This window comes from Rhinichthys klamathensis, unplaced genomic scaffold (genome assembly GCF_029890125.1).
Source record: "Rhinichthys klamathensis goyatoka isolate OS25496 unplaced genomic scaffold, OSU_Roscu_1.1 h1tg000060l_1, whole genome shotgun sequence".
NCBI classification, from domain to species: domain Eukaryota; kingdom Metazoa; phylum Chordata; class Actinopteri; order Cypriniformes; family Leuciscidae; genus Rhinichthys; species Rhinichthys klamathensis.
In genome coordinates, this window is record NW_026606605.1 from 1,674,124 (window position 1) to 1,701,957 (window position 27,834).

Genomic DNA, 27,834 nt, shown 5'->3' on the forward strand with positions numbered 1-27,834 from the left:
TGTAAAATCATAATAAATGGGTATCCTCCAGTCCACACAGAGTAAGAACCTTTTTATTTGTTATAGTTTAAGAAACATTTTTATTTATTAAATGTAGAAAATATATCCATGTTTCAGTATCTAATAACCTATATCCATTGTTTCAAGATAGCTTCTGCTGTTTAATATTCTCATCTACAGATAAAAGTGTGAATTTCTCACACAAAGAGAACCACCAAATACTGCAACGAGCACCTGTTAGATGAAAAGATTATGCGACACTCAGAATGACACACACACACACACACACACACACACACACACACACACACACACACACACACACACACACACACACACACACACGAGTGCATATACCGCAACTAGACTTCACAGCTGCACAGTGACTCTCTTTCTACCATATGGCTTTAACGTTTCAGAGAACTGGAGATACAGTTTTTAGAAAGTGTGTGAAACTGATAACACCTGATGCTGTCTGTCTTCTCCTTAATTAAATGAATAGCCTACATATTTATCAGTGTGCAGCTCTGGCAAAAACATGAACATTATGTTTCTTGAGGTGTGATAGTGTTTTACCTGTAATCTCAGCCCAGAGGTCCCTGTTCTATCGCTCTCAAACACACACACGCAGACACGCGCACGCACGCACACACACACAGACGCACGCGCACACATTCTCCTTCTCTGCCCTCAGTGGTTGTGTGTGACGGAGGGCAGAGCAGCTGCTATTGTGAAGTTGACAGGACGGAGTGAGATATACGGAAAGATGGAGAGCTTGAAAGAAACATCCATATTTTTGTAATTTGTTTTGTAGAAGAGCCCAATTTTGTTTCAACCTTTATCAGCCTTCCAGTATTCCGTCAGTTCATCGTCATTGCTGTACACGAGTCACGCCTGTACACTTCTACTACTTTACGTAAGCGAGGAATAATCCACGGATAGATAGCGGTGCATTAAGTGATTTTAATGCACGACGTGGAAGCAAAGAACCACCCAATGCGAATCATTTATTGCACAGCTAGCTGTGGATTTTTACTCTATAAATTTTTTTAAATAATAATTACTGGACCCCCTGTTGAAGACCCTCGATAAGAAGCAAGAATGCAAAAACAATGTTATAATTTATGTAAATACATTCATCAATCTGTCTGAATAATTCTGCAAACCTTATCCAGAAAAAAATATTCAGGCACTGTAAAACAGTCTGTTCCTTACATGAATATTCTGCTTTCTAGTATGAGCTATTGTATTACATAAACATAGATGTTTAAATAACTCCTGTCCTGACGTGCTCCTGCTGGGAAGGAAGGGTCATCATACACTTGTTCATAATGTCTACAGTATGAGTCAATCAATGCCGAGGCTCTTCAAAGCATTCCGTCTTACTTAACATGAAACACACACAGTCACAGACACACATGCAAATAACCCAGCTCTCGCCCTCTCAGCTTTCTCTAATGACACTTTCTCCTGCGTCATCAGCGATGGATTCATCTCGAAAGGCCAAAGGTCAAAAGATCTGGCAGTATGTCAACAATGCAGCTACTGTCAACTCTTCTAAACACACTGATATTTATATACCTATACACACACACCTGTCTCGCTCAATAAATCTCTCATCATCGCCATATAACATTTCTCTTACGGTAAACACTCGCAGGGATAATTCCACACCTGCTTTTTGTCAGCGCTTGATTGGTTGAGGTCAAAAGAGTTTGGGAAATGAAGCATTAACAGGAAATGAGCTTTCAGCAGATTGATCATGAATAGTTATTTTTGCTACCTTCAAATATATGTAAACACAACAGCAGCGATGTTAACAATCTTGACTAACAAGAAATGCATGCTGAATGAGTTGTGCGAGTAAAAACTTAGAAGATAGTAACAGGTGAACCTTAAGATAGTAACTCGTGGCCTCAAGATAGTAACTCGTGGCCTCAAGATAGTAACTCGTGGCCTCAAGATAGTAACTCGTGGCCTCAAGATAGTAACTCGTGGCCTCAAGATAGTAACTCGTGGCCTCAAGATACTATCTCGTGGCCTCAAGATAGTAACTCGTGGCCTCAAGATAGTATCTCGTGGCCTCAAGATAGTATCTCGTGGCCTCAAGATAGTAACTCGTGGCCTCAAGATACTATCTCGTGGCCTCAAGATAGTAACTCGTGGCCTCAAGATAGTAACTCGTGGCCTCAAGATAGTAACTCGTGGCCTCAAGATAGTAACTCGTGGCCTCAAGATAGTAACTCGTGGCCTCAAGATAGTATCTCGTGGCCTCAAGATAGTATCTCGTGGCCTCAAGATAGTATCTCGTGGCCTCAAGATAGTATCTCGTGGCCTCAAGATAGTAACTCGTGGCCTCAAGATAGTAACTCGTGGCCTCAAGATACTATCTCGTGGCCTCAAGATACTATCTCGTGGCCTCAAGATACTAACTCGTGGCCTCAAGATACTAACTCGTGGCCTCAAGATACTAACTCGTGGCCTCAAGATACTAACTCGTGGCCTCAAGATACTATCTCGTGGCCTCAAGATAGTAACTCGTGGCCTCAAGATACTATCTCGTGGCCTCAAGATAGTAACTCGTGGCCTCAAGATAGTAACTCGTGGCCTCAAGATAGTAACTCGTGGCCTCAAGATACTATCTCGTGGCCTCAAGATAGTAACTCGTGGCCTCAAGATAGTAACTCGTGGCCTCAAGATAGTAACTCGTGGCCTCAAGATACTATCTCGTGGCCTCAATATAGTATCTCATGGCCTCAAGATAGTAACTCGTGGCCTCAAGATAGTAACTCATGGGCTCAAAGATAGTATCTCGTGACCTCAAGATAGTAACTCGTGGCCTCAAGATAGTAACTCGTGACCTCAAGATAGTAACTCGTGACCTCAAGATAGTAACTCGTGGCCTCAAGATAGTAACTCGTGGCCTCAAGATAGTAACTCGTGGCCTCAAGATAAGTAACTCGTGGCCTCAAGATAGTAACTCGTGGCCTCAAGATAAGTAACTCGTGGCCTCAAGATAGTAACTCGTGGCCTCAAGATAAGTAACTCGTGGCCTGAAGATAGTAACTCGTGGCCTCAAGATAGTAACTCGTGGCCTCAAGATAGTAACTCGTGGCCTCAAGATAGTAACTCGTGGCCTCAAGATAGTAACTCGTGGCCTCAAGATAGTAACTCGTGGCCTCAAGATAGTAACTCGTGGCCTCAAGATAGTAACTTGTGGCCTCAAAGATAGTATCTCGTGACCTCAAGATAGTAACTCGTGGCCTCAAGATAGTAACCCGTGGCCTCAAGATAGTAACTCGTGGCCTCAAGATAGTAACTCGTGGCCTCAAGATAGTAACTCGTGGCCTCAAGATAGTAACTCGTGGCCTCAAGATAGTAACTCGTGGCCTCAAGATACTATCTCGTGGCCTCAAGATAGTAACTCGTGGCCTCAAAGATAGCCACGAGTTACTTATCTTGAGGCCACGAGATAGTTATAATACATTTTTTTGACAAAGTGGGACTAGGGGGGCTCCGTAGGAAACACTTTTGACTCGTTCAGCATTTATTAATAAAGGCAAAATAAGTTGTACCTGAGTTTGCAGTCCGAATTTAATTTGATATAAAATAGCAGTACAATTCATGAACAAAAGACTGGTTCTAGTGAACAAAAAACTGGTTCTAGTGAATCAGAAACATACATCACAGCCAGTGTGGTCTGATCCACAAACTATCGTCAATGAACCCGTCATTTTAACGAATCACAAGCTTCATACGCTCTCGTGAACTGTTTATGAGTTTGGAATTTTATGGTAATTTTTTTTACACATTGTTATAATAACAGCTACACTATTTATGTGTGTATTGTTTTTAATGACCCAACAAGTTTGGTTAAACCATAAAAATATTTAAAATATGAAGGAAAAACAACACTAAAGTTGGTTATGGTAGGCTTTTTATCTGACAAAATTATTTGGCAAATAAAAAAAGGCAAACTACAGCTGCCCTGCAAAACAAAATCCATAGGAAAACATAAACTAACTATATTTTGTTGGTTCTCTCATTTTTTTTTTTTTTCATGTGTTCATAATTTCTTTGCATGACGACTTGGACAAAAATTGTGTCGGCACAATTTTCATTGCAGTATCACAAAAAGAAAATCAATTGACTCCAAGCACAACTACGCAATACTTACACAATAATATTTTAATAAAGCGTGATGTCAATTTTCTTTGGCTGGACATCAATTTTAGCCACTACTGTATATATATATATATATTAATTTATACAAGTTAGAAGGTTCACTGTATAATTTACAGCATTAGGTGAGAGAGAATTAAATGAAACATTCCCAAATAAAATATCATATCGAATCAAAATGAGAGCTTTTGATTTGGGATTGAAACAAATAAGGAAATCTCTATCAATCCCGAGCTCTATTATGAAGCTAGACTGTAAAGCACGTGTACTTCCGGATATGAAGGGCATCTGAGAGGCAACAGCTGAGGAGGAATGACGCCAGTGAACTTAATTACATTATCACATTTTAAAACATCATTTACAGCTCATTAAGTTTTTGATTGTAGTTACAGTGATGTATTCTCTTTTACACCACACACACTGAAGTCATTCATCACCCTAGAATGCAGTGTTGAAGACAGAAGACTGTAAAAACAACAATGCACAGCTCAAGCATTATTAGTTAGTGCTATGGGCGAAGGAAAACATCCTTATATAATCAAAACACGCTGATACCTCGATAAACATTCATCTGTCTAACCAAAAAAAAAAAAAAACATCCTCTTCCCTCTGTATCCATGGAGACAGTTGGTTCAGGCTCTTTCAAGACAAATATAGCATGGGAATAATAATCGAACAAACACACTTGAATTCATGTGTGGTGACACTCAGACTCGTACCCCAGCCTGTTAATCTGAACTCAATCTGCTCAGCTGTTGGATGATCACAAAACAATGCGGACAATGACCAAAAAATGCTGAACGTACGCCCACCGCTTCAGACTACCATCCACAGAGAGGAAATAAAAAGACAGCCTTTAATATCATCGATTTTAATCACATGAAAACAATAGAAACACAAAAACGAATTATTTTTTAGTGACAAACTCATTCTCTATTCTGTATAACTGTTCTTTTCCCCGGGCGATGATTGTAGACTGAACAGAAGGAGGTATAACAAGGGTTACAGTAAGACCACGTCTTTCTCCCAGCAATTAAATGATCATCATCATCATCAAGGAAAGAAATCAACAGCTCTTGCATTAGATTATATGTCAGTATTCATTACAAAAATAAGATATTAGCAGTGGCAGGCAGCCAGCAGCTTCACTTTGGGCTAGAGGGCAAGACAGAGAGAGAGAGACAGAGAGAGAGAGACAGACAGAGAGAGAGAGAGAGAGAGAGAGAGAGAGAGAGAGAGAGAGAGAGAGATCAGATCTTCCCTCGACCAGCACAACCCTGGCCTTGAAGGTCCACCCACAGAGAGGGGGCGGGGCCTGTGTTCTAAGCCCCGCCCAGATCATGCCAGATGTTAAGAGCAGAGCGTGTGAGTGCAGGAGTGTTAATAGTTAGGAGCAGTGAGAGAGAGTGGCTGTAGTAGCGGGGTTAAAGTGCTCTACTGCTGGGGGTAATAGGGCTGCTGCTGTGGGGGTTGTTGAGGGTAAGGGTAGGGCTGCTGTGTAGGAGGGGCTCCGGGGTACCCAGCCTGCCCCTGGGCTTGATAGGGCATGTAGGGCATATTAAACTGCCCGTATGCATAGGGGTTATAGGCCATTGGCATCTGGTAACCTGGAAACCTGAAAGAGAGGGAAAATAACAACATTATGTTTCAAGCCTCTCTAATATCTGCACATGCGAGCACTGTTCCAAACCCTGATGAGCTTTCTTACTGTTGACTACTTTAACTAATAGATATAACCATACTCACCAAGTTAAGTTATCTCGGTACATTAAGACATCTATTTGTATTGCATGTTTTCTGAAATGTTGTTTAAATATGGAAATGATTAAATATGCACTCATTTGCATAGATTTCCACAACAGACATCTGGAGCAAGGTTCAAAACTCTTCATTCTGTTGACATTTTTATGGTTTTTACTGAGGGATTTTCACTTCTATCAATTCATAAATCAAAAAATACTGTCAACAGCCAGAAATGAACTGTTATATAAATGGATGAACAAACCCCTCTGGCAAAAACCTTCAGAATATAGACAGGAATAAAACTGTAAAGTTTGGTGTATGCTAGTGCTGATGAAATTGAGAAATGCACAAACGGAAATTTCAGAGCGTAAAATGTAAAAGAACGTATGATCCATTAATACTAACACTTTTTTTCTCTTCTATATCTATAATATATATATATTTTTTTTTACATATACTGCGTTAGACTAAACTAGGAAGGGTCACAGCACTTGCATACTTTTGTCCTATTGTTAGTTTAACTGCTTCTATTGCTCTCCTCATTTAGAAGTCGCTTTGGATAAAAGCGTCTGCAAATGATTTAATGTAAATGTAAAAGTTTGAGAAAGAGAATAAAATATTTTAGGAGCAAGTGGAGGCACCTTCTGTTTTCAAGTGAAGTCTGCAGTAGAGAAGCTTATTCAGATGCAGCCTTCAGAAATCCAGAATCAGAATCAAGCTGTCTAACTTTAGGCACTGGGAGCGTGTCTATGGGCAGCTCACTAGGTTTCTGTGGCATACATGTACTTGAGAATGCCTTTATTTACCCTGGGTAGCCTTGATAATTGGGGTAGGGTGGTCCTTGAGCCTGTGAGGGTCCAGTGGGTGCAACAGGTGGAGGATTAGTGCTGCCGGGACCCATCGGAGAACTGACTGGAGCTGAAGCACTGGCGGCCTGAGGAGTGATACTAGGGGGTGGTGGTCTCGCTGGGGGCTGGGGCTTAGCCTGAGGCTGCTGTGGGTTCTGGGACAGAAATACAAATATTTCCTGCAATCAACAACTTCATCTTTAAGCCTAAAGTATATTTCACTTTTTATGCGTACATTAGCGTGCGGATCGAGTCAAACGCACGGCCTTTCAAAGTATACTCCATTTTAAAGCATGCGCAAACACAGGCTCTCAACATGTGCGCTAGAAAGATTCATCCTTGTCTAGTGTCTGTGATTTTTCTCTCTTAAAGTTATGAGAGATAAAAATGTCTTTGTATTTGTTTAAACTAGTTTTGTGGTAATCTTTTAATCCCCTCACACAAGTGCTTGTCCAACTTGCGTGTCTATTATCAGTCTTCAGTAGTTTTTTGTTGTTCTTGTTCTGTCTCAGTTTCTTTTCCGTCTGTCAGTGGGTCAGTGTTAACACTGTGGACAAACTAACTGGTGCAAATTTAAAGCGCATCCGCATACATTGCACACATGGTTAGAAAAATTGTCATGCGTGTAAAAACCGGAGTATACTTTGGGCTTTAGAAGTCACGAGTCTGGGAACTCACAAACACAGTCCTGGGTGCAGGGGTTGGGCCTCCTGGGACAGGAGCAGGGGTGTTGGACTGGTACGATGGGACGTTGAATGAAGGAGCGCTCGGCTCACGAGCGATGCTCTGCTGCAGCTCCCTGTCAATCAAACACAGGCATAGAGTATGAGCCAATCACAGTCCTTCAGTAAGAAAAAAGGCCTTGATGATTTGTTAGTGTGACATACTTAAGCAGTTCATCCCTCTCAGTTTTGCGAGCGAAGACAATGTCGCTGCACTTATTTTGAAACTTCAGCAGGATTTCTGTCAGATCGTTGTAGAACTGAAAGAAGACAGAGACGGCTGAGTGACATCGTACAGATTGTGTGCATGTGTACAGAACTAATATTAGTGCATGCAATAGTTACTTTAGTGCCCTCTTTGATATTGGAGCTGATCTCGATGTAGCTATCATGGGCCGCAGCAAGCTTCTTTAACACCTCCTCTCTGCTATTAGCCTCAGAGTTGGATTGCTTCAATGCTGAAAACTCCTGGTGAGACACCTGAGACGAGCAGGAAAGCAATTTTAAAACGAAAAATAACCCACCACAGTTGCAGCAGCAGCAACTATTACATTAAATGCTAATTTAAAGTGCACCTATTATGCTTTTGAGTCTCCTAAAATAGGGTTTACATGCATCCAAGGACAAAAAAATTCTCATAATATACATTGCATCTAGGGCTGTCACTTTTGTGAAAAAATCCTGTTCGATTTTTGAGACGTAAATGTTCATTGAATCGATTGTAAAATCGATTGTCCATGTCTAAAGACGTTTCCATTTTCATCACCAAATATAGGCAAATCCACGGACACCTAACAGGCATTAGGACGAACGTAAAGAGGGCGCTTGAGACGCGCACAAGTCAGCAATATTTCTGATGATTTATTGGCGTGAAGTTTCGTGCACAATGACAAACAGGAGCGCAACATTCAGAGATTGAAATTAACACGCTCCAACCCGCCAAATGCAGATAAAAATGAACTTTGGCGGGTAACTCTGTCAAATCACGAGCCAATCTGGCGTGTTTCTATGTTTACTCACTTTCTTAGCTGGGGAAGTTCGTGTAAGCCAAATCTGCGCGGATTTAGCGCAAATACTCAACTCGTGAGTCCTCATGATATATAAGATACAGTGTATAGCGCAGAATCTGCGCATTTCTGGCTTACTTGAACACACACGTCACTGAGCAACAAATAACGGTGCGCTTGTTCACTTGCATTGAAGTTATAGCGAATATTAAAAAGCATTTGGTTAACAGAAAAGACATTGTTATTTTCCGACATCCTACATGTTCTGTGCACTGTATTGATCTGTCCACCTAAAACACATTTTTGGTAAAAAAGAAAAAAAGAAAAAGAAAAAAAAAGGCGGTTAAAATCGATTCCCTATTTTCGTTTTCGATACTTGTGTTGGCTGGTCCAATCGATTGTGCAATCGATTTTCGAACGTAAAGTGACAGCCCTTTGCATCATTACCTCTTGATGAGAGACGAATCACCTATGATTTCCTCAGTGCTTGGAAACACAGTGATACGAACACTAATGATGATGTTGGTTTTACTGTATAAATTCAAGCACATGTCCACATCCTTTAAAAGTGGATTCTCAGTGCAGAAAACAGCGTCTTCTCAACATCACAAACGAACCAAGCTCTTCCAGGCCTGTTACAACTACAGTGTATAAGTGCGGGTCAAATACGTTCCTCGCAGGCAGCCATTTAAGACCATAAGCTTGAATTACTGACAATTAGTTTTAGGCTGTTCAGAATCGGTTCTTTCTTTTGGCAGACTATAACTTCATTTGTCGTGCACTTTGATTTTTGAAACTTCGCACGCCTTGTACATTCACAAACAGCTATATTACACACTAAATGAAAGGGAATATCTGAAAAAGCACAAAAGGGGCACTTTAAGTTGAATGATTCAGATTCATATTTAATCATTATGGTCCTCGATAGAGGAAATTTGTTTTCAAAGACTGTACCAGGAGTGAATGGTACACTCATTTTCATAACGGAGCCTTTGCTGGTCTGATTTGTCATGCGTGAGTGTATGAGTGCACCTGTATCTGTGACAGCAGTTCCTCCTGTCTGCGTAAATTCTGCTGAACACGTTGTGTGTGAGAGCCGTAGCGAGTGTCCAGCTCATTGGTGGTCATGGCCTCCTCGTTAATGGCACCATCTTGAGCGAGTGCGGTAAGGAACTTTGTTGTCAGGTCAAAGGTCACCGCCTTCACCTCTCCCTCCAGAACTTCCCGTTCCCTCTTCACCTCATCCAGCTGTGCCAGCTGAGCTCTCAGCACGTTCACCACCTGCACAGAAGAGCATTTGAGTTTGGTCTGGGTTAAGGCCCGTTCACACCAGGAACGCCAACCATACAGATAACTAGAACCATAACTATATTAGTGTCTACACCAGTGGATGATATCGTTCTGTTTATTCAAAGAGCGCTGCAGTTTTGTCGTCTGCCGCTTCAAATGCTCAAGCTCTTTCAAGTTTCTCTGTGCTGTTATCGAATATAGTGATACATACACACACACACATATATATATATATATATATATATGAAGAGTTTGGTTCCAAAACGCAATAAATCCATTTAGATTAATTTGAGTAAAAATGTGTTTTCTTTACCAAGAAAGTGGAAAACCACTATTTTCTGTTTCAAACTTTCACATAGCATTTGTAGGTCATAATAACAAAAATAAATTAAAATCCAGGTTTTGATTTTCAAAGATTTATTATAAAAACGGATTATTTTCCCCCCCAAAATGCAATAAATCCATAAAAAAAAAAAAAATCAAAATGCAATTAATCCATTGAATAAATATATACGTTTTTTTTCTTCATATTGAAACTGTTGAAAATACACAACAACGTAAGTTTATTAGTATAATATTTTTATTAAGAACTGTAAAGACGATTGAAAACATTTTTCCTCCTCCCGAGTGCCTCATCTTCTTAATCTCCGGATTAAATGATTCGATTTCGATGCCTTATGTTTCTTATCCACCGCAGAAACAACCACAGGTTCATCAATGCCGTCAAAATTATCCATTTTTTTGTTTGTTTGTTGATCGAAAAGTACAAAATATATAAGAAAAACTAGGAAGCCGGGTGTATTTAAGGCGCTGCCGTTACGGTTTACATTGCGTGGAATGGTGCGTTCTGATTGGTTGAGAGCGGATATATCGCATTCTGCAGAGAAGGGAGACTGGCGTTTGTCGCGGTTTGGAAAGAAAAGGAGAAAACATGAAAGAATAACAGGGCGGATATCGCATTTTACTTAAAACTAAACATAGACTTTTCAATACCAACCAGATACAATACTGATTTTTGCAGTAACTAATTTTTTTTTTTAATGGCGTTTATCGCGTTTTGGAACCAAACTCTTCATATACACACATACCTTAACTTATAATATAGTATAGTACCTTAACTTAAATTTATTTCAATTAGTTCCCAAGGCAACATTTATAATTTTCTAACTTTAAGCTTTCATCAACTATTTGTTTTTTTTATATCAATTAAAAAAAAAGTTTTTAAATAATTTTAGTTAATGATAATGGCACTGAGCTCACCTCACTGCCCTGCAGAGTCTTGGCAGGGTTGGCAGACGGTATGGCGGCGCCGATCTCATTCTCTGGCTTGCAGAGCAAAGCAATCATCCCACAATGTTCATTGTAACGCCCTTTCACCACCTGATCAGCCTGCACTGCCTTGTCCAGTATATTGCAAAAATTATTTCCCTCTGCACGGGATAAAAAAAAAGAGAGAGAGAGAGAGAGAGAGAGAGAGAGAGAGAGAGAGAGAGAGAGAGAGAGAGAGAGAGAGAGAGAGAGAGAGAGAGAGAGAGAGAGAGAGAGAGAGAGAGAGAGAGAGAGAGAACCATCATGAGCAAAGCAAGAGGTTCCTGTAGCTCGACTGGTAGAGCATGATGACACTAGCAACACCAAAGTCATGAGCAGGAAACATACAAACTGATAATGTGTTTACCTAGAATGCACTGTAAGACTCATTTGGTAAAAGCATCTGCTAAATGCATAAATGGGGTGGAAGCGTGCATGTACCTGCTCTGAGTGATTTATACAGATCTCCAGAGGGAGTTCTGTTCCAGCGCTGATTGAATTTGCCTCTGAGTTCATTGTCTGTCGTTTCCTCTTCATCTAATATCTTCAAGGACTGTAACACCAACACACAATATTTTTGTTCATGAAACAAATTGGCATGAAGTGCAAGTACATACAGTCAGATGGTGTCATACATACAGTGGGTTCAAGAGTCTAAGACCACTTTTGTAAATATATAATTTTAGGATTTTGAAAAATCAGAATGAAAAAGAAATGATTCTGTGATATTTGCAGGTCACTTGACAAACAATTTAGACAAATTTGTGACACGGATCATGTCAACTCCTTTGTACAGATGGTCAGTGGTTTTTGCTTTCATCGAAGCACAAGATTCTCTTTGGTAATTTTCACTCAAATTGTTATACTGAAAATGTTAATAGGTATTAAATAACATGCCAGTAACAAGTGGTCTCAGTCTCTAGCATATTGTTGTTAATAAAAGGGCATGAAACATATGGTGATTGTACGCATCACCTCATCCAGGATCTCACGGTTCCTCTGCAGAAGTTCAGGGAGATCTCGAATCAGCTGTTCGATGCTCTGCAGGCCTCCTTGCTGAATAACAGCACGACTCTTCTCCAGGATGGACTGAGGGACGGCGTCTCCCGACAGATCTTCTAGTGCAGCCGGCAGATTCAAAGACGCCAACACCCTAACCGATCAACAACAACCAATCAATCACCTCTAAAACCCTTAATAATCCACTCAATCACCTCTAAAACCCTTAATAATCCACTCAATCACCTCTAAAACACTTAATAATCCACTCAATCACCTCTAAAACACTTAATAATCCACTCAATCACCTCTAAAACACTTAATAATCCACTCAATCACCTCTAAAACACTTAATAATCCACTCAATCACCTCTAAAACACTTAATAATCCACTCAATCACCTCTAAAACCCTTAATAATCCACTCAATCACCTCTAAAACACTTAATAATCCACTCAATCACCTCTAAAACACTTAATAATCCACTCAATCACCTCTAAAACCCTTAATAATCCACTCAATCACCTCTAAAACCCTTAATAATCCACTCAATCACCTCTAAAACCCTTAATAATCCACTTAATAATCCACTCAATCACCTCTAAAACACTTAATAATCCACTCAATCACCTCTAAAACCCTTAATAATCCACTCAATCACCTCTAAAACCCTTAATAATCCACTTAATAATCCACTCAATCACCTCTAAAACCCTTAATAATCCACTCAATCACCTCTAAAACCCTTAATAATCCACTCAATCACCTCTAAAACCCTTAATAATCCACTCAATCACCTCTAAAACCCTTAATAATCCACTCAATCACCTCTAAAACACTTAATAATCCACTCAATCACCTCTAAAACCCTTAATAATCCACTCAATCACCTCTAAAACACATAATAATCCACTCAATCACCTCTAAAACACTTAATAATCCACTCAATCACCTCTAAAACCCTTAATAATCCACTCAATCACCTCTAAAACCCTTAATAATCCACTCAATCACCTCTAAAACCCTTAATAATCCACTCAATCACCTCTAAAACACTTAATAATCCACTCAATCACCTCTAAAACCCTTAATAATCCACTCAATCACCTCTAAAACCCTTAATAATCCACTCAATCACCTCTAAAACCCTTAATAATCCACTCAATCACCTCTAAAACCCTTAATAATCCACTTAATAATCCACTCAATCACCTCTAAAACCCTTAATAATCCACTCAATCACCTCTAAAACCCTTAATAATCCACTCAATCACCTCTAAAACACTTAATAATCCACTCAATCACCTCTAAAACCCTTAATAATCCACTCAATCACCTCTAAAACCCTTAATAATCCACTCAATCACCTCTAAAACCCTTAATAATCCACTTAATAATCCACTCAATCACCTCCAATCACCTCTAAAACCCTTAATAATCCACTCAATCACCTCTAAAACCCTTAATAATCCACTCAATCACCTCTAAAACCCTTAATAATCCACTCAATCACCTCTAAAACCCTTAATAATCCACTTAATAATCCACTCAATCACCTCTAAAACCCTTAATAATCCACTCAATCACCTCTAAAACACTTAATAATCCACACAAAACACAGTCTAGATGTGTATAAAAATTATTAATTTGATCAACATTTATACAGCATATTCAGGTTTAACAAAATGCATCATGTGCATTATTTCATTAGTGAATAGTGCCTTAAAACAGAGTGAGAGTCAGGGATGCACACTCATCTGGGGTGAAAAGGTAACAAAGATGCGGGAAGACCACCTTTAAAATATCAGCTTTAAAATGTGGATTTACAGGCGATTTTAGCATGAGAATATAGAGAACTCAACCTTGACTATTTATAGTGGTTTTTTTAACAGAATAAAAAACCTAATTCACTTGTCTCAGGCCACATTCACACTGTTGTTTTTATGGAACCCATTCAACATTGCTAAAAAAAAATCTAAAATACAATATTTTTTTACATGGATAACATGAAATCTTTTTTATGCAATGTTAGCGAGTCATAATAGTGGCCGTTTACTGATAAGCCTTAAAAACTGATAATTTCAGACAAGAGGGTCGGAATGAAGGTTGAAAATAATATTTTTTCCGCATATGTTTTTTTTTGTGTGCAAAAAACTTGATTTACATTATACGTGAACCTCAAGGAACATTAAAATAATTATAAAATCCATGTCAATACCCCTTCAATTAGTTTGCAGTTAAACTTAATGCAAACTGCATGACAACCCACACACACTTAAAAAAACTATCACAGAAATCCCACAAATTACCTATTTTATTTTTACGTTTTATACAAGCTTGCATCCCTGAATAATTCTCAATCTTCATGTTAATGGACTTTTAATGGAGTTTAAATTGACTCGTGTAAGAGAGAATAACTGCACAAACACTGACCCATTGCAGAGATTTGTTGCTTCTCTCATGCTGCCAATCAGTCTGTTGACTGTGTCAGCCTTCCTGGAATTGGCTGCACTCACTGACTGCTGAACTGCCATCGGCACCATCTTCTCAAACAGATCTAAACAAAAAAAGTGCAGTATTTGCATTTCATTGGATTTGATGAAATAATACCCCCCAAAAAAATCAAAACAAAGAGTTGAAGCTCAACTGAATGTCATGTGTGCATCGTTCTGACCTGTGAACTTCTGGCTGAGTGGCATCTGCACTGCAGTTGCCTTGACCAGAGATGCTTTGCCAATGTGCTCCAGGTCTTTGACCTCCGGCACACGGTCATGGTAAATGAAGTCGTTGTCCTTCTTTGCAGCCGTGAGCGCACGACTGATCTTATCTGACAGATCCTTTACGTTAACATACTCGTCGTATCTGGAAGCCGCAGTCTTCACCAGCTCTGTGGCGTGCTGCAAGACACGCACGAGAAACCTCAACGTCAACGTCCAATTAATGTTTATTTATTTATTAGGGCTGTCAAATGATTAATCGCGATTAATCGCATCCAAAATAAAAGTTTGTGTTTACATAATATATGTGGGTGCACTGTGTATAATTATTTTATATATATAAATAAACACACATGCTTGTATATATTTAAGAAATATTTTCATGTATATACTGTATATAGACTTATATATCATTTTTATTATATATAAATATAAATATTTTATATATAAATATTTTTTTTTTCTTAAATATACATGTATGTGTGTGTATTTATATATATACAAAATAATTATACACAGTGCACCCACATATATTATGTAAACACAAACTTTTATTTTGGATGCGATTAATCATTTGACAGCCCTATTATTTATTTAACGCCATATCAGCAGCAATGTATGGAGGGATTATTGGGACAGATTGAAAACTAAAAGTCTAAAACTAAAAGTCTTAAACGAAAACCAAAAGTCTAAGTTTGAAACTAAAAGTCTAAGTCGAAAACTAAAAGTCTAAGTCAAAAATGAATTTGGTATTTAGGATTGGGCATTTGGTATTTAGGATTGGGCATTTGGTATTTAGGATTGGGCATTTGGTATTTAGGATAGGGCATTTCGTATTTAGGATTGGGCATTTGGTCATTTAGCCATTTAGGATTTAGGATTGGGCATTTAGGTGAAACTCAAAAAATTTGAATATCGTGCAAAAGTTCATTTATTTCAGTAATTCAACTTAAAAGGTGAAACTAATATATTATATAGACTCATTATATTTCAAAGTGAGATATTTCAAGCCTTTAATGGTTATAATTTTGATGATTATGGCTTACAGCTTATGAAAACCCCAAATTCAAAGTTAGAATATTGTGAAAAGGTTTTCATAGCTGTAAGCCATAATCATCAAAATTATAACAAATAAAGGCTTGAAATATCTCACTTTGCATGTAATGAGCCTATATAATATATTAGTTTCACCTTTTAAGTTGAATTACTGAAATAAATGAACTTTTACATGATATTCCAATTTTTCAAGTTTCACCTGTATTCATGGCAATCAACATTATTTCAATTGAAAAAATAAATCTCAAAACAGAATAAATAAATCAAGCAGCCAAAAGGTCTGTCGCACACAGAGAAACACACCTGCAGCCGAGCAATCTCCTCTCCGAACTTTTTCTTCTGATTGGCCAAGGCTGACTGGTGCAGCTCGGCGGTGGCCTGCATCATACAGTGCTTGGCGGCGAGGACTGGAAGCACTTCCTGGAAATAAAAATACTGACCAGGGAAAGGCAACCACAGCAATCACAAACGCCACAGCAACCACGAACCAACACCACGGGCAACCACAAACGAGCACAGACACAGCACAGGGCGCAGGAAGAGAAAACAGAACAGCAAATCAGCACGCATCCTTCAGCAAACCCCAACCAAATCCTCACACAACGCTCATGCAGCGTTCACTCACAGATCAGTAAGAGAAGAAACAAAGGCTGGAGGCTTTGGGAGTGTGTGACTGTGTATGCGGGGGTGACTAGCAGTCATACGGGAATTAAAGTAACTCAAATCTATAGACGCACGCATTCATACATTTAAGGGTGCTCCGATTGATCGGGCGCCAAACGTTACCGGCCGACAACCCTTTTAAAGAATTTGATCGGTGGTCTCCATAAAATTAGATGACGCAAAACTCAGCTAAAATTGCTTCACATTCACCGGTCTCGTCTGACATTTCTACCAGTTTTTTTGAAAAAGACAATACATTTGCAATGTCATCGCAACGACAGACGCCCTACAGCAATGGCAGCAATACACTAGAGCTGTGCACTTTTAGTGCATTTCTCTCCTTCACAGCGGTGCGCATTCGACAAGCCCAACTTAATGTCCAAATAAGCTAAATCAAGGATTGTTGTAAAATGCAGTCTACTGTTGCTAAACTGCAAGACGTGCTCGATAATAAAGAGTTTTAAAAACTCAATTAAAGACCCACTCCGATGAAAATAATGTTTTTCTAGGTGTTAACATGTTCTTGTGGCATTTTTCTGATGTTAGAGGACATATCTTGAGAAAAATAAGCTCAAAGTTGTATTTCTGAGTATTTCTACATTCAAATGGCTGTGAATCAGTAGCAGACGCTAAAATGCCGGCTAAAATAGACTGGAGTTGTGACGTAGTAACTCCACTGGGCGTCTCCACACGCGACGTCTTGGAGTGAAATAATGATCGGTGATAACTTTGATTAACTTCGGATAATAATAATTAATGTGTATATAATACTGTTGCCCCACCGGTATTGGCGGTGTAAGCTAGCGGGAGAGACAGAGCTCTCAGCAACGGGCAGGGGGAGGGTCGTCTCCGTGCCAACGGCTCCGCCCACAACGCAGAGGCGAATTGCTAATGAGCTACTGCCGCTCTGCTGAAGCAAAGTCCCAGAAAACGGCACAGGTTTTGTGATTTTGGCTAAAAATGGCATAATCATAATTTAAAGACCACTGGGAATGTTTAAAAATAGCTCAAAATATGATCGGAGTGGGACTTTAAGCCGCAAAGAGACACTGTTCCCCAAGCGGCTTTCTGTGCGCGCGCTCCGAGACGGAGTGGAACGTGGACGAGTGAACTTTGAGCTTTGGGTTAAAACAATATGCCGATTTGGTGAGTATTCACATAAACACAGTCGGTTATGTTTTCAGTGAACTTAAACAGTTGGGAAATAAATCTCTGCTCTTTAGTAGGATTAATCTATATTTTTATTTATACAGTGAAGAGTTAGGGTTGGTTGTTTTACACTTGATTAAACTACTTTCTGTTGATAAAGTTTTTTATTATTATTATTTCACAGGATAGCTGTATTTGTTAAGCTCTAAGCTGTTACTAATCTCCTCTAAGAAAGGGAATTGAATATGTTGCTTGCCAATATATAAAAAGTTGTCAATTCGTGATACTTTCTTATCTTTTAATTTGAATACTTAAAGGAATAGTTGAAAAAAAATGAAATTTGTCATCATTTACTCACCCTCAAGTTGTTTCAAACCTGTATGAATTTCTTTCTTCAGTTGAACACAAAAGCAGATATTTTGAAGAATGTCAGTAACCAGACAGTTTATGGACCCCATTGACTTCCATAGTATTTTTTTTTTTTTCTAAAATGGAAGTCAATGGGGTCCATAAACTGTCTGGTTACTGACATTCTTCAAAATATCTTCCTTTGCGTTCAGCAGAAGAAATTCATACAGGTTTGAAACAACTTGAGGGTAAAAGTTGACAGTTGAAGAGTAAATGAATACAGAATTTTAATTTTTAAGTGAACTATTCCTTTAACATACATTGTTGTTAAAGCTACACTGTGTAACTTTTTTAGTTTATTCTTAGCTAAAAACACTTAGTTCTTTCAAAAATATATGTGCTCATTAATGTATATTTACTTCGTTCAAGTAATAAAGTATTCTCGTGAGTGTATAATATGCCATTGAAAATACATACGGGTAAGGGGTTCTAATGTCGGTCGCCATGTTGCCCCTCCATCTTGAAAGTACATTAGCCAAAGTGGGACATACCCGTTAATTCAAGCTTCGCCTTTCGCGTTTTAACACTCGATGGCACCGTGTCGAATGTCAAGAGGGGGATTGCTTGAGACTGATATATAAAAAACCTGAAAGCCTTTTTGAAAGTCTGTTGCTGATGGAGGATCACTCTTATTCTCGAGGATACGTATCAGTCGCCAAGGAAGCGAAAAAGAGAATTAAGACGGCAATGCAACAGGCAAATCAACAAGACAAAAGTAAATATTGGAGTGGCCTTTCCAAGATGGAAAGAGCTCATGACGAGCAACGATTTTAAAAAGGACGCCGACATTGCCTGCTTTCTTCTCGACAGGTAACGTTAATTAAGCCTATTTGTGTATATTGGAAGTTTTATTGTTGCTTGGCTAATTATATCATGGTGTGCGGTGCATAACGCTAGAACGACATCTAGGATAGGTTTCCTCGCGTCAATAATGAAAAGTAGCAATGATAAAAGTTACTTTACTAAGATTAGCTTGCATTCGTCTGGGAACCTGATAACTGATGTTAGCAATGAAATGGTAAAAAAATAACGAAAACATAAAACTATTATTCATTTTACATAGATGTCATAACCTATATGTTACCTGACAAATTAAATTACTGCAAATTATAATAGTTTTCTAAAATAACCTCATCACTTGAAGGAACACTCATGGACGAGGTCGAGCTGGAAGCCATGTTAATCTTGGACTACATTGGCCACCGTAGGAGTTAAAACGAAATCGGAATTGAGAGGAACAGAAACTAATATTCACTGGATGGTCATATCCGTTTTTCACCGCTAGATGGGGGTAAAAATCACACAGTGTAGCTTTAAGAAAAGTGAAATAACCCCTGTGGGTTTATTTGAAGCCATCTATTTATCATGTAGTATTATTTCTTTCGGTGATCGGTATAGAACGATACTGCATTCAGTGATCCTGATCGGAGCACCCTTACAGACAGTGATTGCTGCATGCAGTTTGTGGGGATCTTTGACTAACGGTCTCTAGTGACCCCTAGTGGACCACTTTAACCACTCATGTGTCTGTCATGTGTGTGTTGGCAGCTGCACATACCTTGGGCAGGTTCTCTTTGTATTGACATTGCTTAAAAGCGTCGCCGTAGTAATCTGCTGCCTGGTTGGCGAGTTTAGCGACGATGGCGTCCTTCATCTTATCTGTGAGTTGAAACAGAGGACAATTAAAATTGTGTCAACTCAAAGCAGAAAAATGCACAGATATAAACACAGACGCACCAGCAGTGGCCTTGAGAACGAAGACCTCCTGTGCCTGGCTGAGCATGATCTGACTGAGCGTGCCCACCGTCTCGGGGGAGATGTCCATGGTGGGCTCTCGATTCAGTGCAGACAGCACAGTGTCCTTTATATGAGCAAATGCACCACTCGCCAGCTGGAAAGAGACGTGAATGCTCGTAACATTTCTCTCTCTCTCGATTGTCTGTGTTGTTGGAGGATTTAAGATCAAACTCAAACCTGGTAGAACTTGGCGGCAGTCTTAAGTCCCTCGTCATTGTCGAGATTCTGCTCAGAAGCAATCTGACTCGCCAGCGCACCCACATTAAACAACACGCACGTCTTCTCATAGCCCACACTTGCCAATGCTGAAACACACAAACAGGATAAACCACACAGTTGTTCTTTTATGCAAACCTTTTCATTCCTTTTTATTAAAAGGGTTCAATTACGCTTTTTTTAAACTTTCTTTAGTGTGTAATGTTGCCGTTTAAGCATGAAAAAGCTCTGCAAAGTTACTAACACAAAGTCACTCAAAGTGAGTTATTTTCTATATCAGTGTCACTGTTTCTGAACTCCCTGAAATGCCTCCATTGTAGTCTTGAGTTTTCTTCCGGGAACGAACACATCACAATATTCCTCATTTAAATAATTCCCGCCCAAAGCATACGCTAAATAAAGGGGCGGGGACTGGTTGAGTTAGTAGTGTGTTGAAACTGGCGGTTCTGGTAAGGAGCGGGGCATTTCCTAAACAAACTGGAAGCTGTTGACCAATCACAACACACTGATCCAGCCGACCAATCAGAGCACATCATGCTTTTCAGAAGGAGGGCCTTCATAGAGACAGGAACTAAACAGTGTTAAAGGGGTCATATAATGGTGCATGCACTTTTACAAGTTGATTGTACTGAAATGTGTGTTGGCAGTGTCTGTACACAACCATCATATAATGATAAAAATCCATCCAGTGGTTATGTTTTAATCTCCTTATATGTTTTCTCCTGCCTCAAATCGAGCCGTTCGACCGTGTGACGTCACACGCTCGGAAGCCCCTCCCACGATTGTTGATTGACAGGAGCGTCTCAACACAGACCCGCCCTCGCGGGTAAGATCAGCTCCATGAGAGAGCTGTCAATCATAGTCTGCGCGGACCGGCGCGGTCATTGTTGATATGCTGGAGCACTGTCTATGAGCAGAATGGCGTCTAAGCGATTGTGGTGTTCTGTTCTTGGGTGTAATAACGAACACAGCAGTCATTTTAATGTTCCTAAATCCGAACCGCTGAAGACGCAGTGGCTGTGTTTGTTTTCGAAGGGAATATTCCCCACGAGCAACGTCAATGCGTTCATGTTTGCGCGAATCATTTCACACCAGACTGCTTTATAGACGAGGAACAGTATAAAGCTGGATTTGCTAAGCTGCTGCTCATGAAAAATGGATCGGTAGCTGCTACCAGATATTTGTGTTCCTGCTGAACCTCCAGAAGAACGGAAGTGAGTGTAACGTTTTATTAAACTTTATATTAATATATTAATCTTTGCAAATCGCTAGCTGCACGCTTCACAATGAATGCGTCTAAGGTTTACACTCAGGGTACATTACGGCATGTTTTCTATGTATGACGTTCTCAATATAATTCATAATCCCACGTTTATACTGAACAACGCGTTATGGTTATTGAGTTACAAATGGTGTACGCCAGAGCTCTGGTGTACGCATAGAACAGAGGGGCGGAGTCAGCAAAGCTCATGATCATTTAAAGTCATATGCACTGAAACGGCGTGCTGAAAACAGAGCTGTTTTTGACCAGGTAAAATAAGTGTTTTCTTACAATACTAATGAGAATTTTTAATTAAAGTATATTACAAACCTTTAATTTAGACCCTAAAGAATCATATTAGCTTGTACAAAAATGGCATTATATGACCCCTTTAAGGTCTGTTCACACCGGGACGAATTTCGCCGACGTTTAACGCCTCGTGACTAAACAAAGTCCGCCAATGTGAGTGTGCACACCGACGCGAAAAACGCCACGCGTAAAAGCGTCATTTTTTAAAAAACGGCTCGGGTTCGTTTTTTTAGTTTGACGCGCCGCGTCAAAAACTATCCGACCAATGAGATTGGCACTTTGCTCACGTGTCTGGAGCTTCTGAATTTACAGTAAAACACAACTTGGGGGCGCTCAAACACAAAACGGTCTTGCAGAGCACACACACGTAACGGCGAAGAAGATATACGCCAAGTAGCGTCTACACCATAGATATCCATAATAAAGGCTAGATGTCTTACGGCGGAGTCTCTATCGTCATCACCGGCGGCCATCTTGTCACAGGCTAGCTTTCTGGCGGGCTCTGTAGTACTGATGTATGGTGAGAACAAATACTCTTATCTTGCTGAAATCTTGACGGATTTTCAAACGGTTTGGTTTCTTACAAACATTATTAACGTGGCTAGATAATTTTGGTTGATTATTTATTTATACACTTATTTTTCATAAGTGTGCAGTGTCATAACTACATCTCTGACGTTTATAACAAACCAAACCGTTTGAAAATCGGTAGAAAATTGAGCAAGTTATGGTTATTTAAAAAGTACATGCACCATTAACACAATGTTACGAGTGAGCGAGCTGCCTGTGACAAGATGGCCGCAAGGTGCTGACGTCGACCTCCATTGGCCAGCAGCGCGGAAGAGACATCTAGCCTTTATTATGGATATCTATGGTCTACACTGCCGGGAAGAAATAAGACGAGGAAGATGCAAGGCAAGATGAATGTAGAGCTGCTGGTCTCGTTGCTGTCGGAACATTAAAAACTATATGACAAACGCGACAGCGACTACAAAAATCTTGATAAAAGAAAATGTTATGGAGTGGTATTGCAGAGCAAATGGGCGCCATCTAATGTCAGGGAATGAATTTGCATGTTCACTCGGCTCATCGTCAGCGAAAATCGCTTGGGTGTGAACACAAAAAACGTGTTGAAAAACGCTGCCGAATAACGCGCACCGATATTCGTCCCGGTGTGTACGAGCCTTTACTAAGTGAGTGACTGGGAAGAGAGGAGCTGCAACAATGGAGAATATGTGAAATGCATGAAAACCTGTTCTAGTAGACCCAAAAACTAAATCAAGACTTTGTAAAAGGGCATTATAGGTCCTCTTTAAGCTTTTTAAGTTAATGGACTTTTAGATTGCACTAAGCATTTCACAATAAAACCAGGGGCCTCTATATTGAAAAAAGGTTCATATTTGAAAAATGAGAGGTAACATGTTGTAAGAAAATATGCAATATTAAATAAAGTGTACAATGGGTCATGTGTAGTAAGAAAGAGCAAGTTAGTCGTGGAGATAACATTATTTATGTGCAAAGTCTGCAAACATCAATAAGCTTTTTATGTTAATAAGGGATCCCAAGCTGTGCTGCCCTTCCTTTTTACTGGATTAGGTGCCTGACTCTATTTCTAATGGGTCCACGGTTTCCTTGAATACGCATGATATAGATATGATATGTATTGATGCATGCTCTAACAGAAACATTAACATATAATTGTTTAAACGCTATATTCAATTTATGTTAAGTGATATCTGAATCTGCCAATAGCTTAAATGTCTTGAAAAGAATTTACCTCTAAGGCACTTTTGCCATGCAATCGAAAGTACAAATTATTTTCACCTGGCATGCATTTGTTTGTGTGCATATGGTGTTTCTGAAGTCACGTACAAAAATACTCACCAAGCTTTACTGATCCTCCAAAAAGGGATCCTTTATCAAAAGCATCTTTCCACGTGAATGTCAGACATAACTGGAAAAAACAAACATTAGTAGTAATATGCTCAAATGACTCATTTAAAAAAAAAAATGTCTGAGATTGTGAATTTATAAGTGATACCTCTGGAAAAGGAAATTTGGGTTCGATTGCACAGAGCTGATCATAATATCTAGAGGGGAGAGACACAATGAGAAAAGAAAGGTTAAAATAGAAAGGCTGGAGAAAAACACTTTCATTTCTGTGGATGGAATTTAAACTACCCTGAAAACAATTTGGTGTAGAAACAATTTATTAAAAAATTGCTAGAATGTTTCACAAATAATTGCAAAGTAACAGCAAGTAATATTGAGTCAAACAGGAAATTTTGAATTAGAAAAACTGAAATTGTATTTTCTTGTTAAAACATACTCCAATAGTCTGTTTTAATTTCAACAGTGCATAATGTCACGAATAGTTTAGCCATGACAGTATTCTCATGTGACCGTGTCAGTCTGAACGCAAGAACCAACTGACTTAGCTGAAGTTACTCAACTTCATTGTTACAGAACTAGCTAGTGACACTTGTCACAATAACATTTCCTTCATGGAAGGAAAGAGGAGCGTTTCCCCACATCTCTGCTCCATTAAAAAATAATATATATATATATATATATATCTACAACCCCTTGCCCCTCGTCGGCACTATTAAAAGAACATGTCTGTGGACTCACGGGGGAATACCTCTTAAGTGTAGTCACGCAAACCAAACACCAGTCTAACTAGGAGCTACAAAGCAGGCCATTCATCTGGATCATTCAGCATGGCTACAAAGCAGCAAACAAAAAACGTATTCCTATAGCAACACATGGCTCATTCACATAACAGTCGGTCCCAGCCAGTACATTACCTCAACTACATTTAACCACAAATTGACATGCAGAACGTAACCACGGACTGGAGAAATAAAGTCTAATTTTAAAGTGTGTTTTTTTTTAGGTCCATTCTCGTGTTACGCAGCACGATTGAGCTTCCGCAAGAGGTTTGTTCTCGCACATCAAGCAGGTTCGGCTTCTGTTTATGTTCGCTGATCAATGTTAAAATGTGAATAAAAGACTAAATTCAATCTGTTCATCATATAAAGCGATAAAGTCTCTTCAGAAAATTTGGACTAAACCACTCAATTCATTTGGATTAGTTTTACAATCTCTTTATGAAGTTTTTGACGCATCAAAGTGGTAGTTGCGTAGCTGTCAATGGAGGGACAGAAAGCTCTCAGATTTCATCAAAAAGATCTTCATTTGTGTTTCGAAGATGAACGAAAGTCTTACGGGTTTTGGAACGACATGAGGGTGAGTAATTACTGACAGAAGTTTCGTTTTTTGGGTGAACTATCTCTTTAATATGAAGACAAGGGGGGTATCCCAGAAAGCAAGGTTAATATTTATAGAAAATGTACCATTGGGAAAAAAAATATAAAACAAATATATGGTAACATGCAACTAACCCTAAACCAACCCCTATTCCTAACCCTAACCCTAAGTAAGTACATGTAGTTAATTATTATTACTCAGTAGTTAAATGTAATATTACACTTGTAACAAGGACACTATACTGTAAGACTGAATGACTTTTCTCCATATTAAAAAAACATTGTACATTTGTCTTACATTACTCAGAGAAGTGAGAGAACTCAAATAAAATCAAAGTAAATTATTTATTTTTGACAACTTCCCAATTAATTTGCAATAAACATTTCAATACACACACCCCCAAAAAGTTATTTTAGGAGTTAAATTATGTGCTGAAACTAAAGCATGAGGCAGCAAATATGATTTTTTTTCTTTCTTACAAATTAACTATTATTTCCTATACTGTAACTGTTCTAACGCTCCATTGATCAACTGCTGGTTTACAGATACAGTATATCTTCCAAAAATAAAAACTGTACGTCACTAACACACCTGTATCCACCCCCGTCATTTCAAATATGACGTAATGGAGTCTCGAGGTCGAAGATTACGGACTCAACTGCTTAAACAACTAGGCGAGTACAATACAAACAGCTCAAAACGCAGTTTCTTCTTTATTTCAGTTATTTGCGTCGAATTATGTATCATTAAAAATTTACAATGAAAGTTTGACGAGGTCAGACTGAATGACACACCTGAGTCACGCAGAACCAGGAAGCCGGTGGCGTATGATAACGTTACATAGGTAGTTGACGCACGCAGGGACTTTTTATATTTAACTTTAAGATTTTGAGGTGAAATTTATATTAACGCGTAAATGTATATTTGAGATGATGTAATTTGTCATCTTTTTTCATGTTTGTCACCATTTTAATAACCTTTTTGGGATAACTAGTTAATTTTTAATGATCACTGGGTGTGACAAATGAATTTTAAAAGTACAAATATTCTTGGTAGGCTCTCAATTAATACAAGTATGTATTATATATATGTAGGGTTTTAGAAAGAGTAGCATATAACACCACATTATGTCAACTTCCCCAAAAAATACTGAAAACCACACATCACGCTAAACAAATATGTGGACTGTAAACAGTAAAACAATTAAACATACTACCAACATGCCATACCAACATGAGCAACAACACCAGTTTACGTTTACCATTTATATGAAGCCAATAAAAACAGATAAGGTCACCAACGGTAGTCATCACTTAGCTAAACTCTTGACGAAACTATTTCTGCTATTTAATGACATAAAAACTGTTTCATTTAGCTAGCTTCGTGTAACTTAACTCACAGCTTCTGATATCCGCTAAAGGATAATAATCAGCACTTCAGCAAATTACATAGATGAATTAACTATCTACGCCATAGGTAGCAGAAATGAACACCCTGAAGTAGTCTTGTCAGGCTCTCACCGAAGCAGGATTTCCAGCGAGCTCTCGTGTTTGTCCAGCGGCCTCCCCAGAGCACTTTTGCGGAGCTTGTTGAGCTCTTCCACGGCACGGACATACTCCGCCTGCTCCTCACCGGGAGGATACGTGGCAGTTACAAATTTCAACAACGGTTTCGCTAAGTCGACCTCTGAGGACTTTTTCAACGGGACAGAAATAAAAGTCGCCATTTAGGCCCGCGGGAACGACACGGTTCTAGTGGAAAATGAGAAGACTGCAGACGGACAAAAACAAAGGCTGAGCACTTCCTGGTTCTCTTGAGTGCGTCATCGCGTCAGATGTACTGTCAAAGTCACGCATGCGCATTCGAGAGCCGTTCCTGCAGTCTCCAGTAGAAGTACTGAGTAATTTTAAATTAAGTACATGTACTTACTAGGGTTAGGGTAGGAGTAGGATTGGTATTTGGTTTAGGGCATGTAATTATGCTTAATTACTATATTAAATACATTAAACATGTGTAACAAGGACACATTAAAATAAAGTGTTACCGACTTGAATCACTTTTAGTAATTTTTATTTAGAATTCACTTAATTGGACAATGTCTCACAAATTAAGAGAAATTCCCAGTTTGATCCACATAGGAATTCACTGGTTCAAGGCTTTAACTATAGGGGAGAGAGTATAAGTTTACACTGACACATCTTACCCCATGACTCATCCATTTAGTCATGGCCTATTACATACAGTTACCTGTAATTCAGAAGCATTGCAAAAGTGATACCTATTTGTTTATTGTAAAACATTTAGGATAAAGTTTATTTTCTACATTGCAAAATGAATTTACCCAACAGGTCTAAAAATACATCTTATATATGTTGGTGAAATACCAATGTATTAAACCATTTTAATTATTTGGCTAAATATTAACCTTAAATTATTAGATTAAGCATTTTTCCCATAATGATAGCTTTGCCTTTGTTCAACAGAAGTTGCAATTGTCTTTTCTTCCATATTGTGACGCATATATCCTAAAGAAACCTTCTCGAACTAGAAAAAAAATCTAGGGCGGGGCTTGATTTTGTCCATGAGAAATTGATTGAATGGTTATGGTTTGCTATTGGTGGATCTCATGTGAGTGACAGGTTGCCCCACCCTCACGCCAGTAAACATCATCATCAGTGATGAGATTTCGCTGCAAGACAGAGAGGAAGTAATTTTAATTAAAGATTACAAGGGCACATGAATTAAAAAAAGATGTGCACAATTATATTAAATACTACAATATTTTCTATTTGATTTCATGGTGATTTTAAATGCATACTATTACAAAATGGCCCGTGTAATAAATGTCTTTTGTTTGCAGACATCCGTAACGTATATAAACAATGTAAT

The 27,834-nt window shown here is 38.9% G+C and overlaps 1 protein-coding gene across 2 annotated transcripts; it reads right to left on the reverse strand.

Moving 5' to 3' along the window:
* Positions 1–5,037: 5,037 nt before the first annotated feature.
* On the reverse strand, positions 5,038–26,766 carry pdcd6ip (programmed cell death 6 interacting protein). Of its 2 annotated transcripts, none has more exons than XM_056249542.1 (18): positions 26,466–26,766; positions 23,717–23,765; positions 23,560–23,629; positions 20,067–20,194; positions 19,830–19,983; positions 19,651–19,751; positions 16,176–16,292; positions 14,774–14,996; positions 14,533–14,656; positions 12,076–12,253; positions 11,542–11,653; positions 11,053–11,222; positions 9,535–9,783; positions 7,841–7,975; positions 7,661–7,755; positions 7,452–7,572; positions 6,732–6,928; positions 5,038–5,797 (listed from the first exon to the last, which is right to left on the reverse strand). In XM_056249542.1, exons 1-18 carry the CDS (start codon positions 26,669–26,671, stop codon positions 5,617–5,619), a joined length of 2,610 nt encoding a protein of 869 aa, XP_056105517.1. In that variant the 5' UTR covers positions 26,672–26,766; the 3' UTR covers positions 5,038–5,616. The 2 variants fall into 2 exon arrangements, with proteins under 2 accessions (XP_056105517.1, XP_056105516.1); XM_056249541.1 differs by having other exon boundaries at positions 16,176–16,307.
* Positions 26,767–27,834: the final 1,068 nt, after the last annotated feature.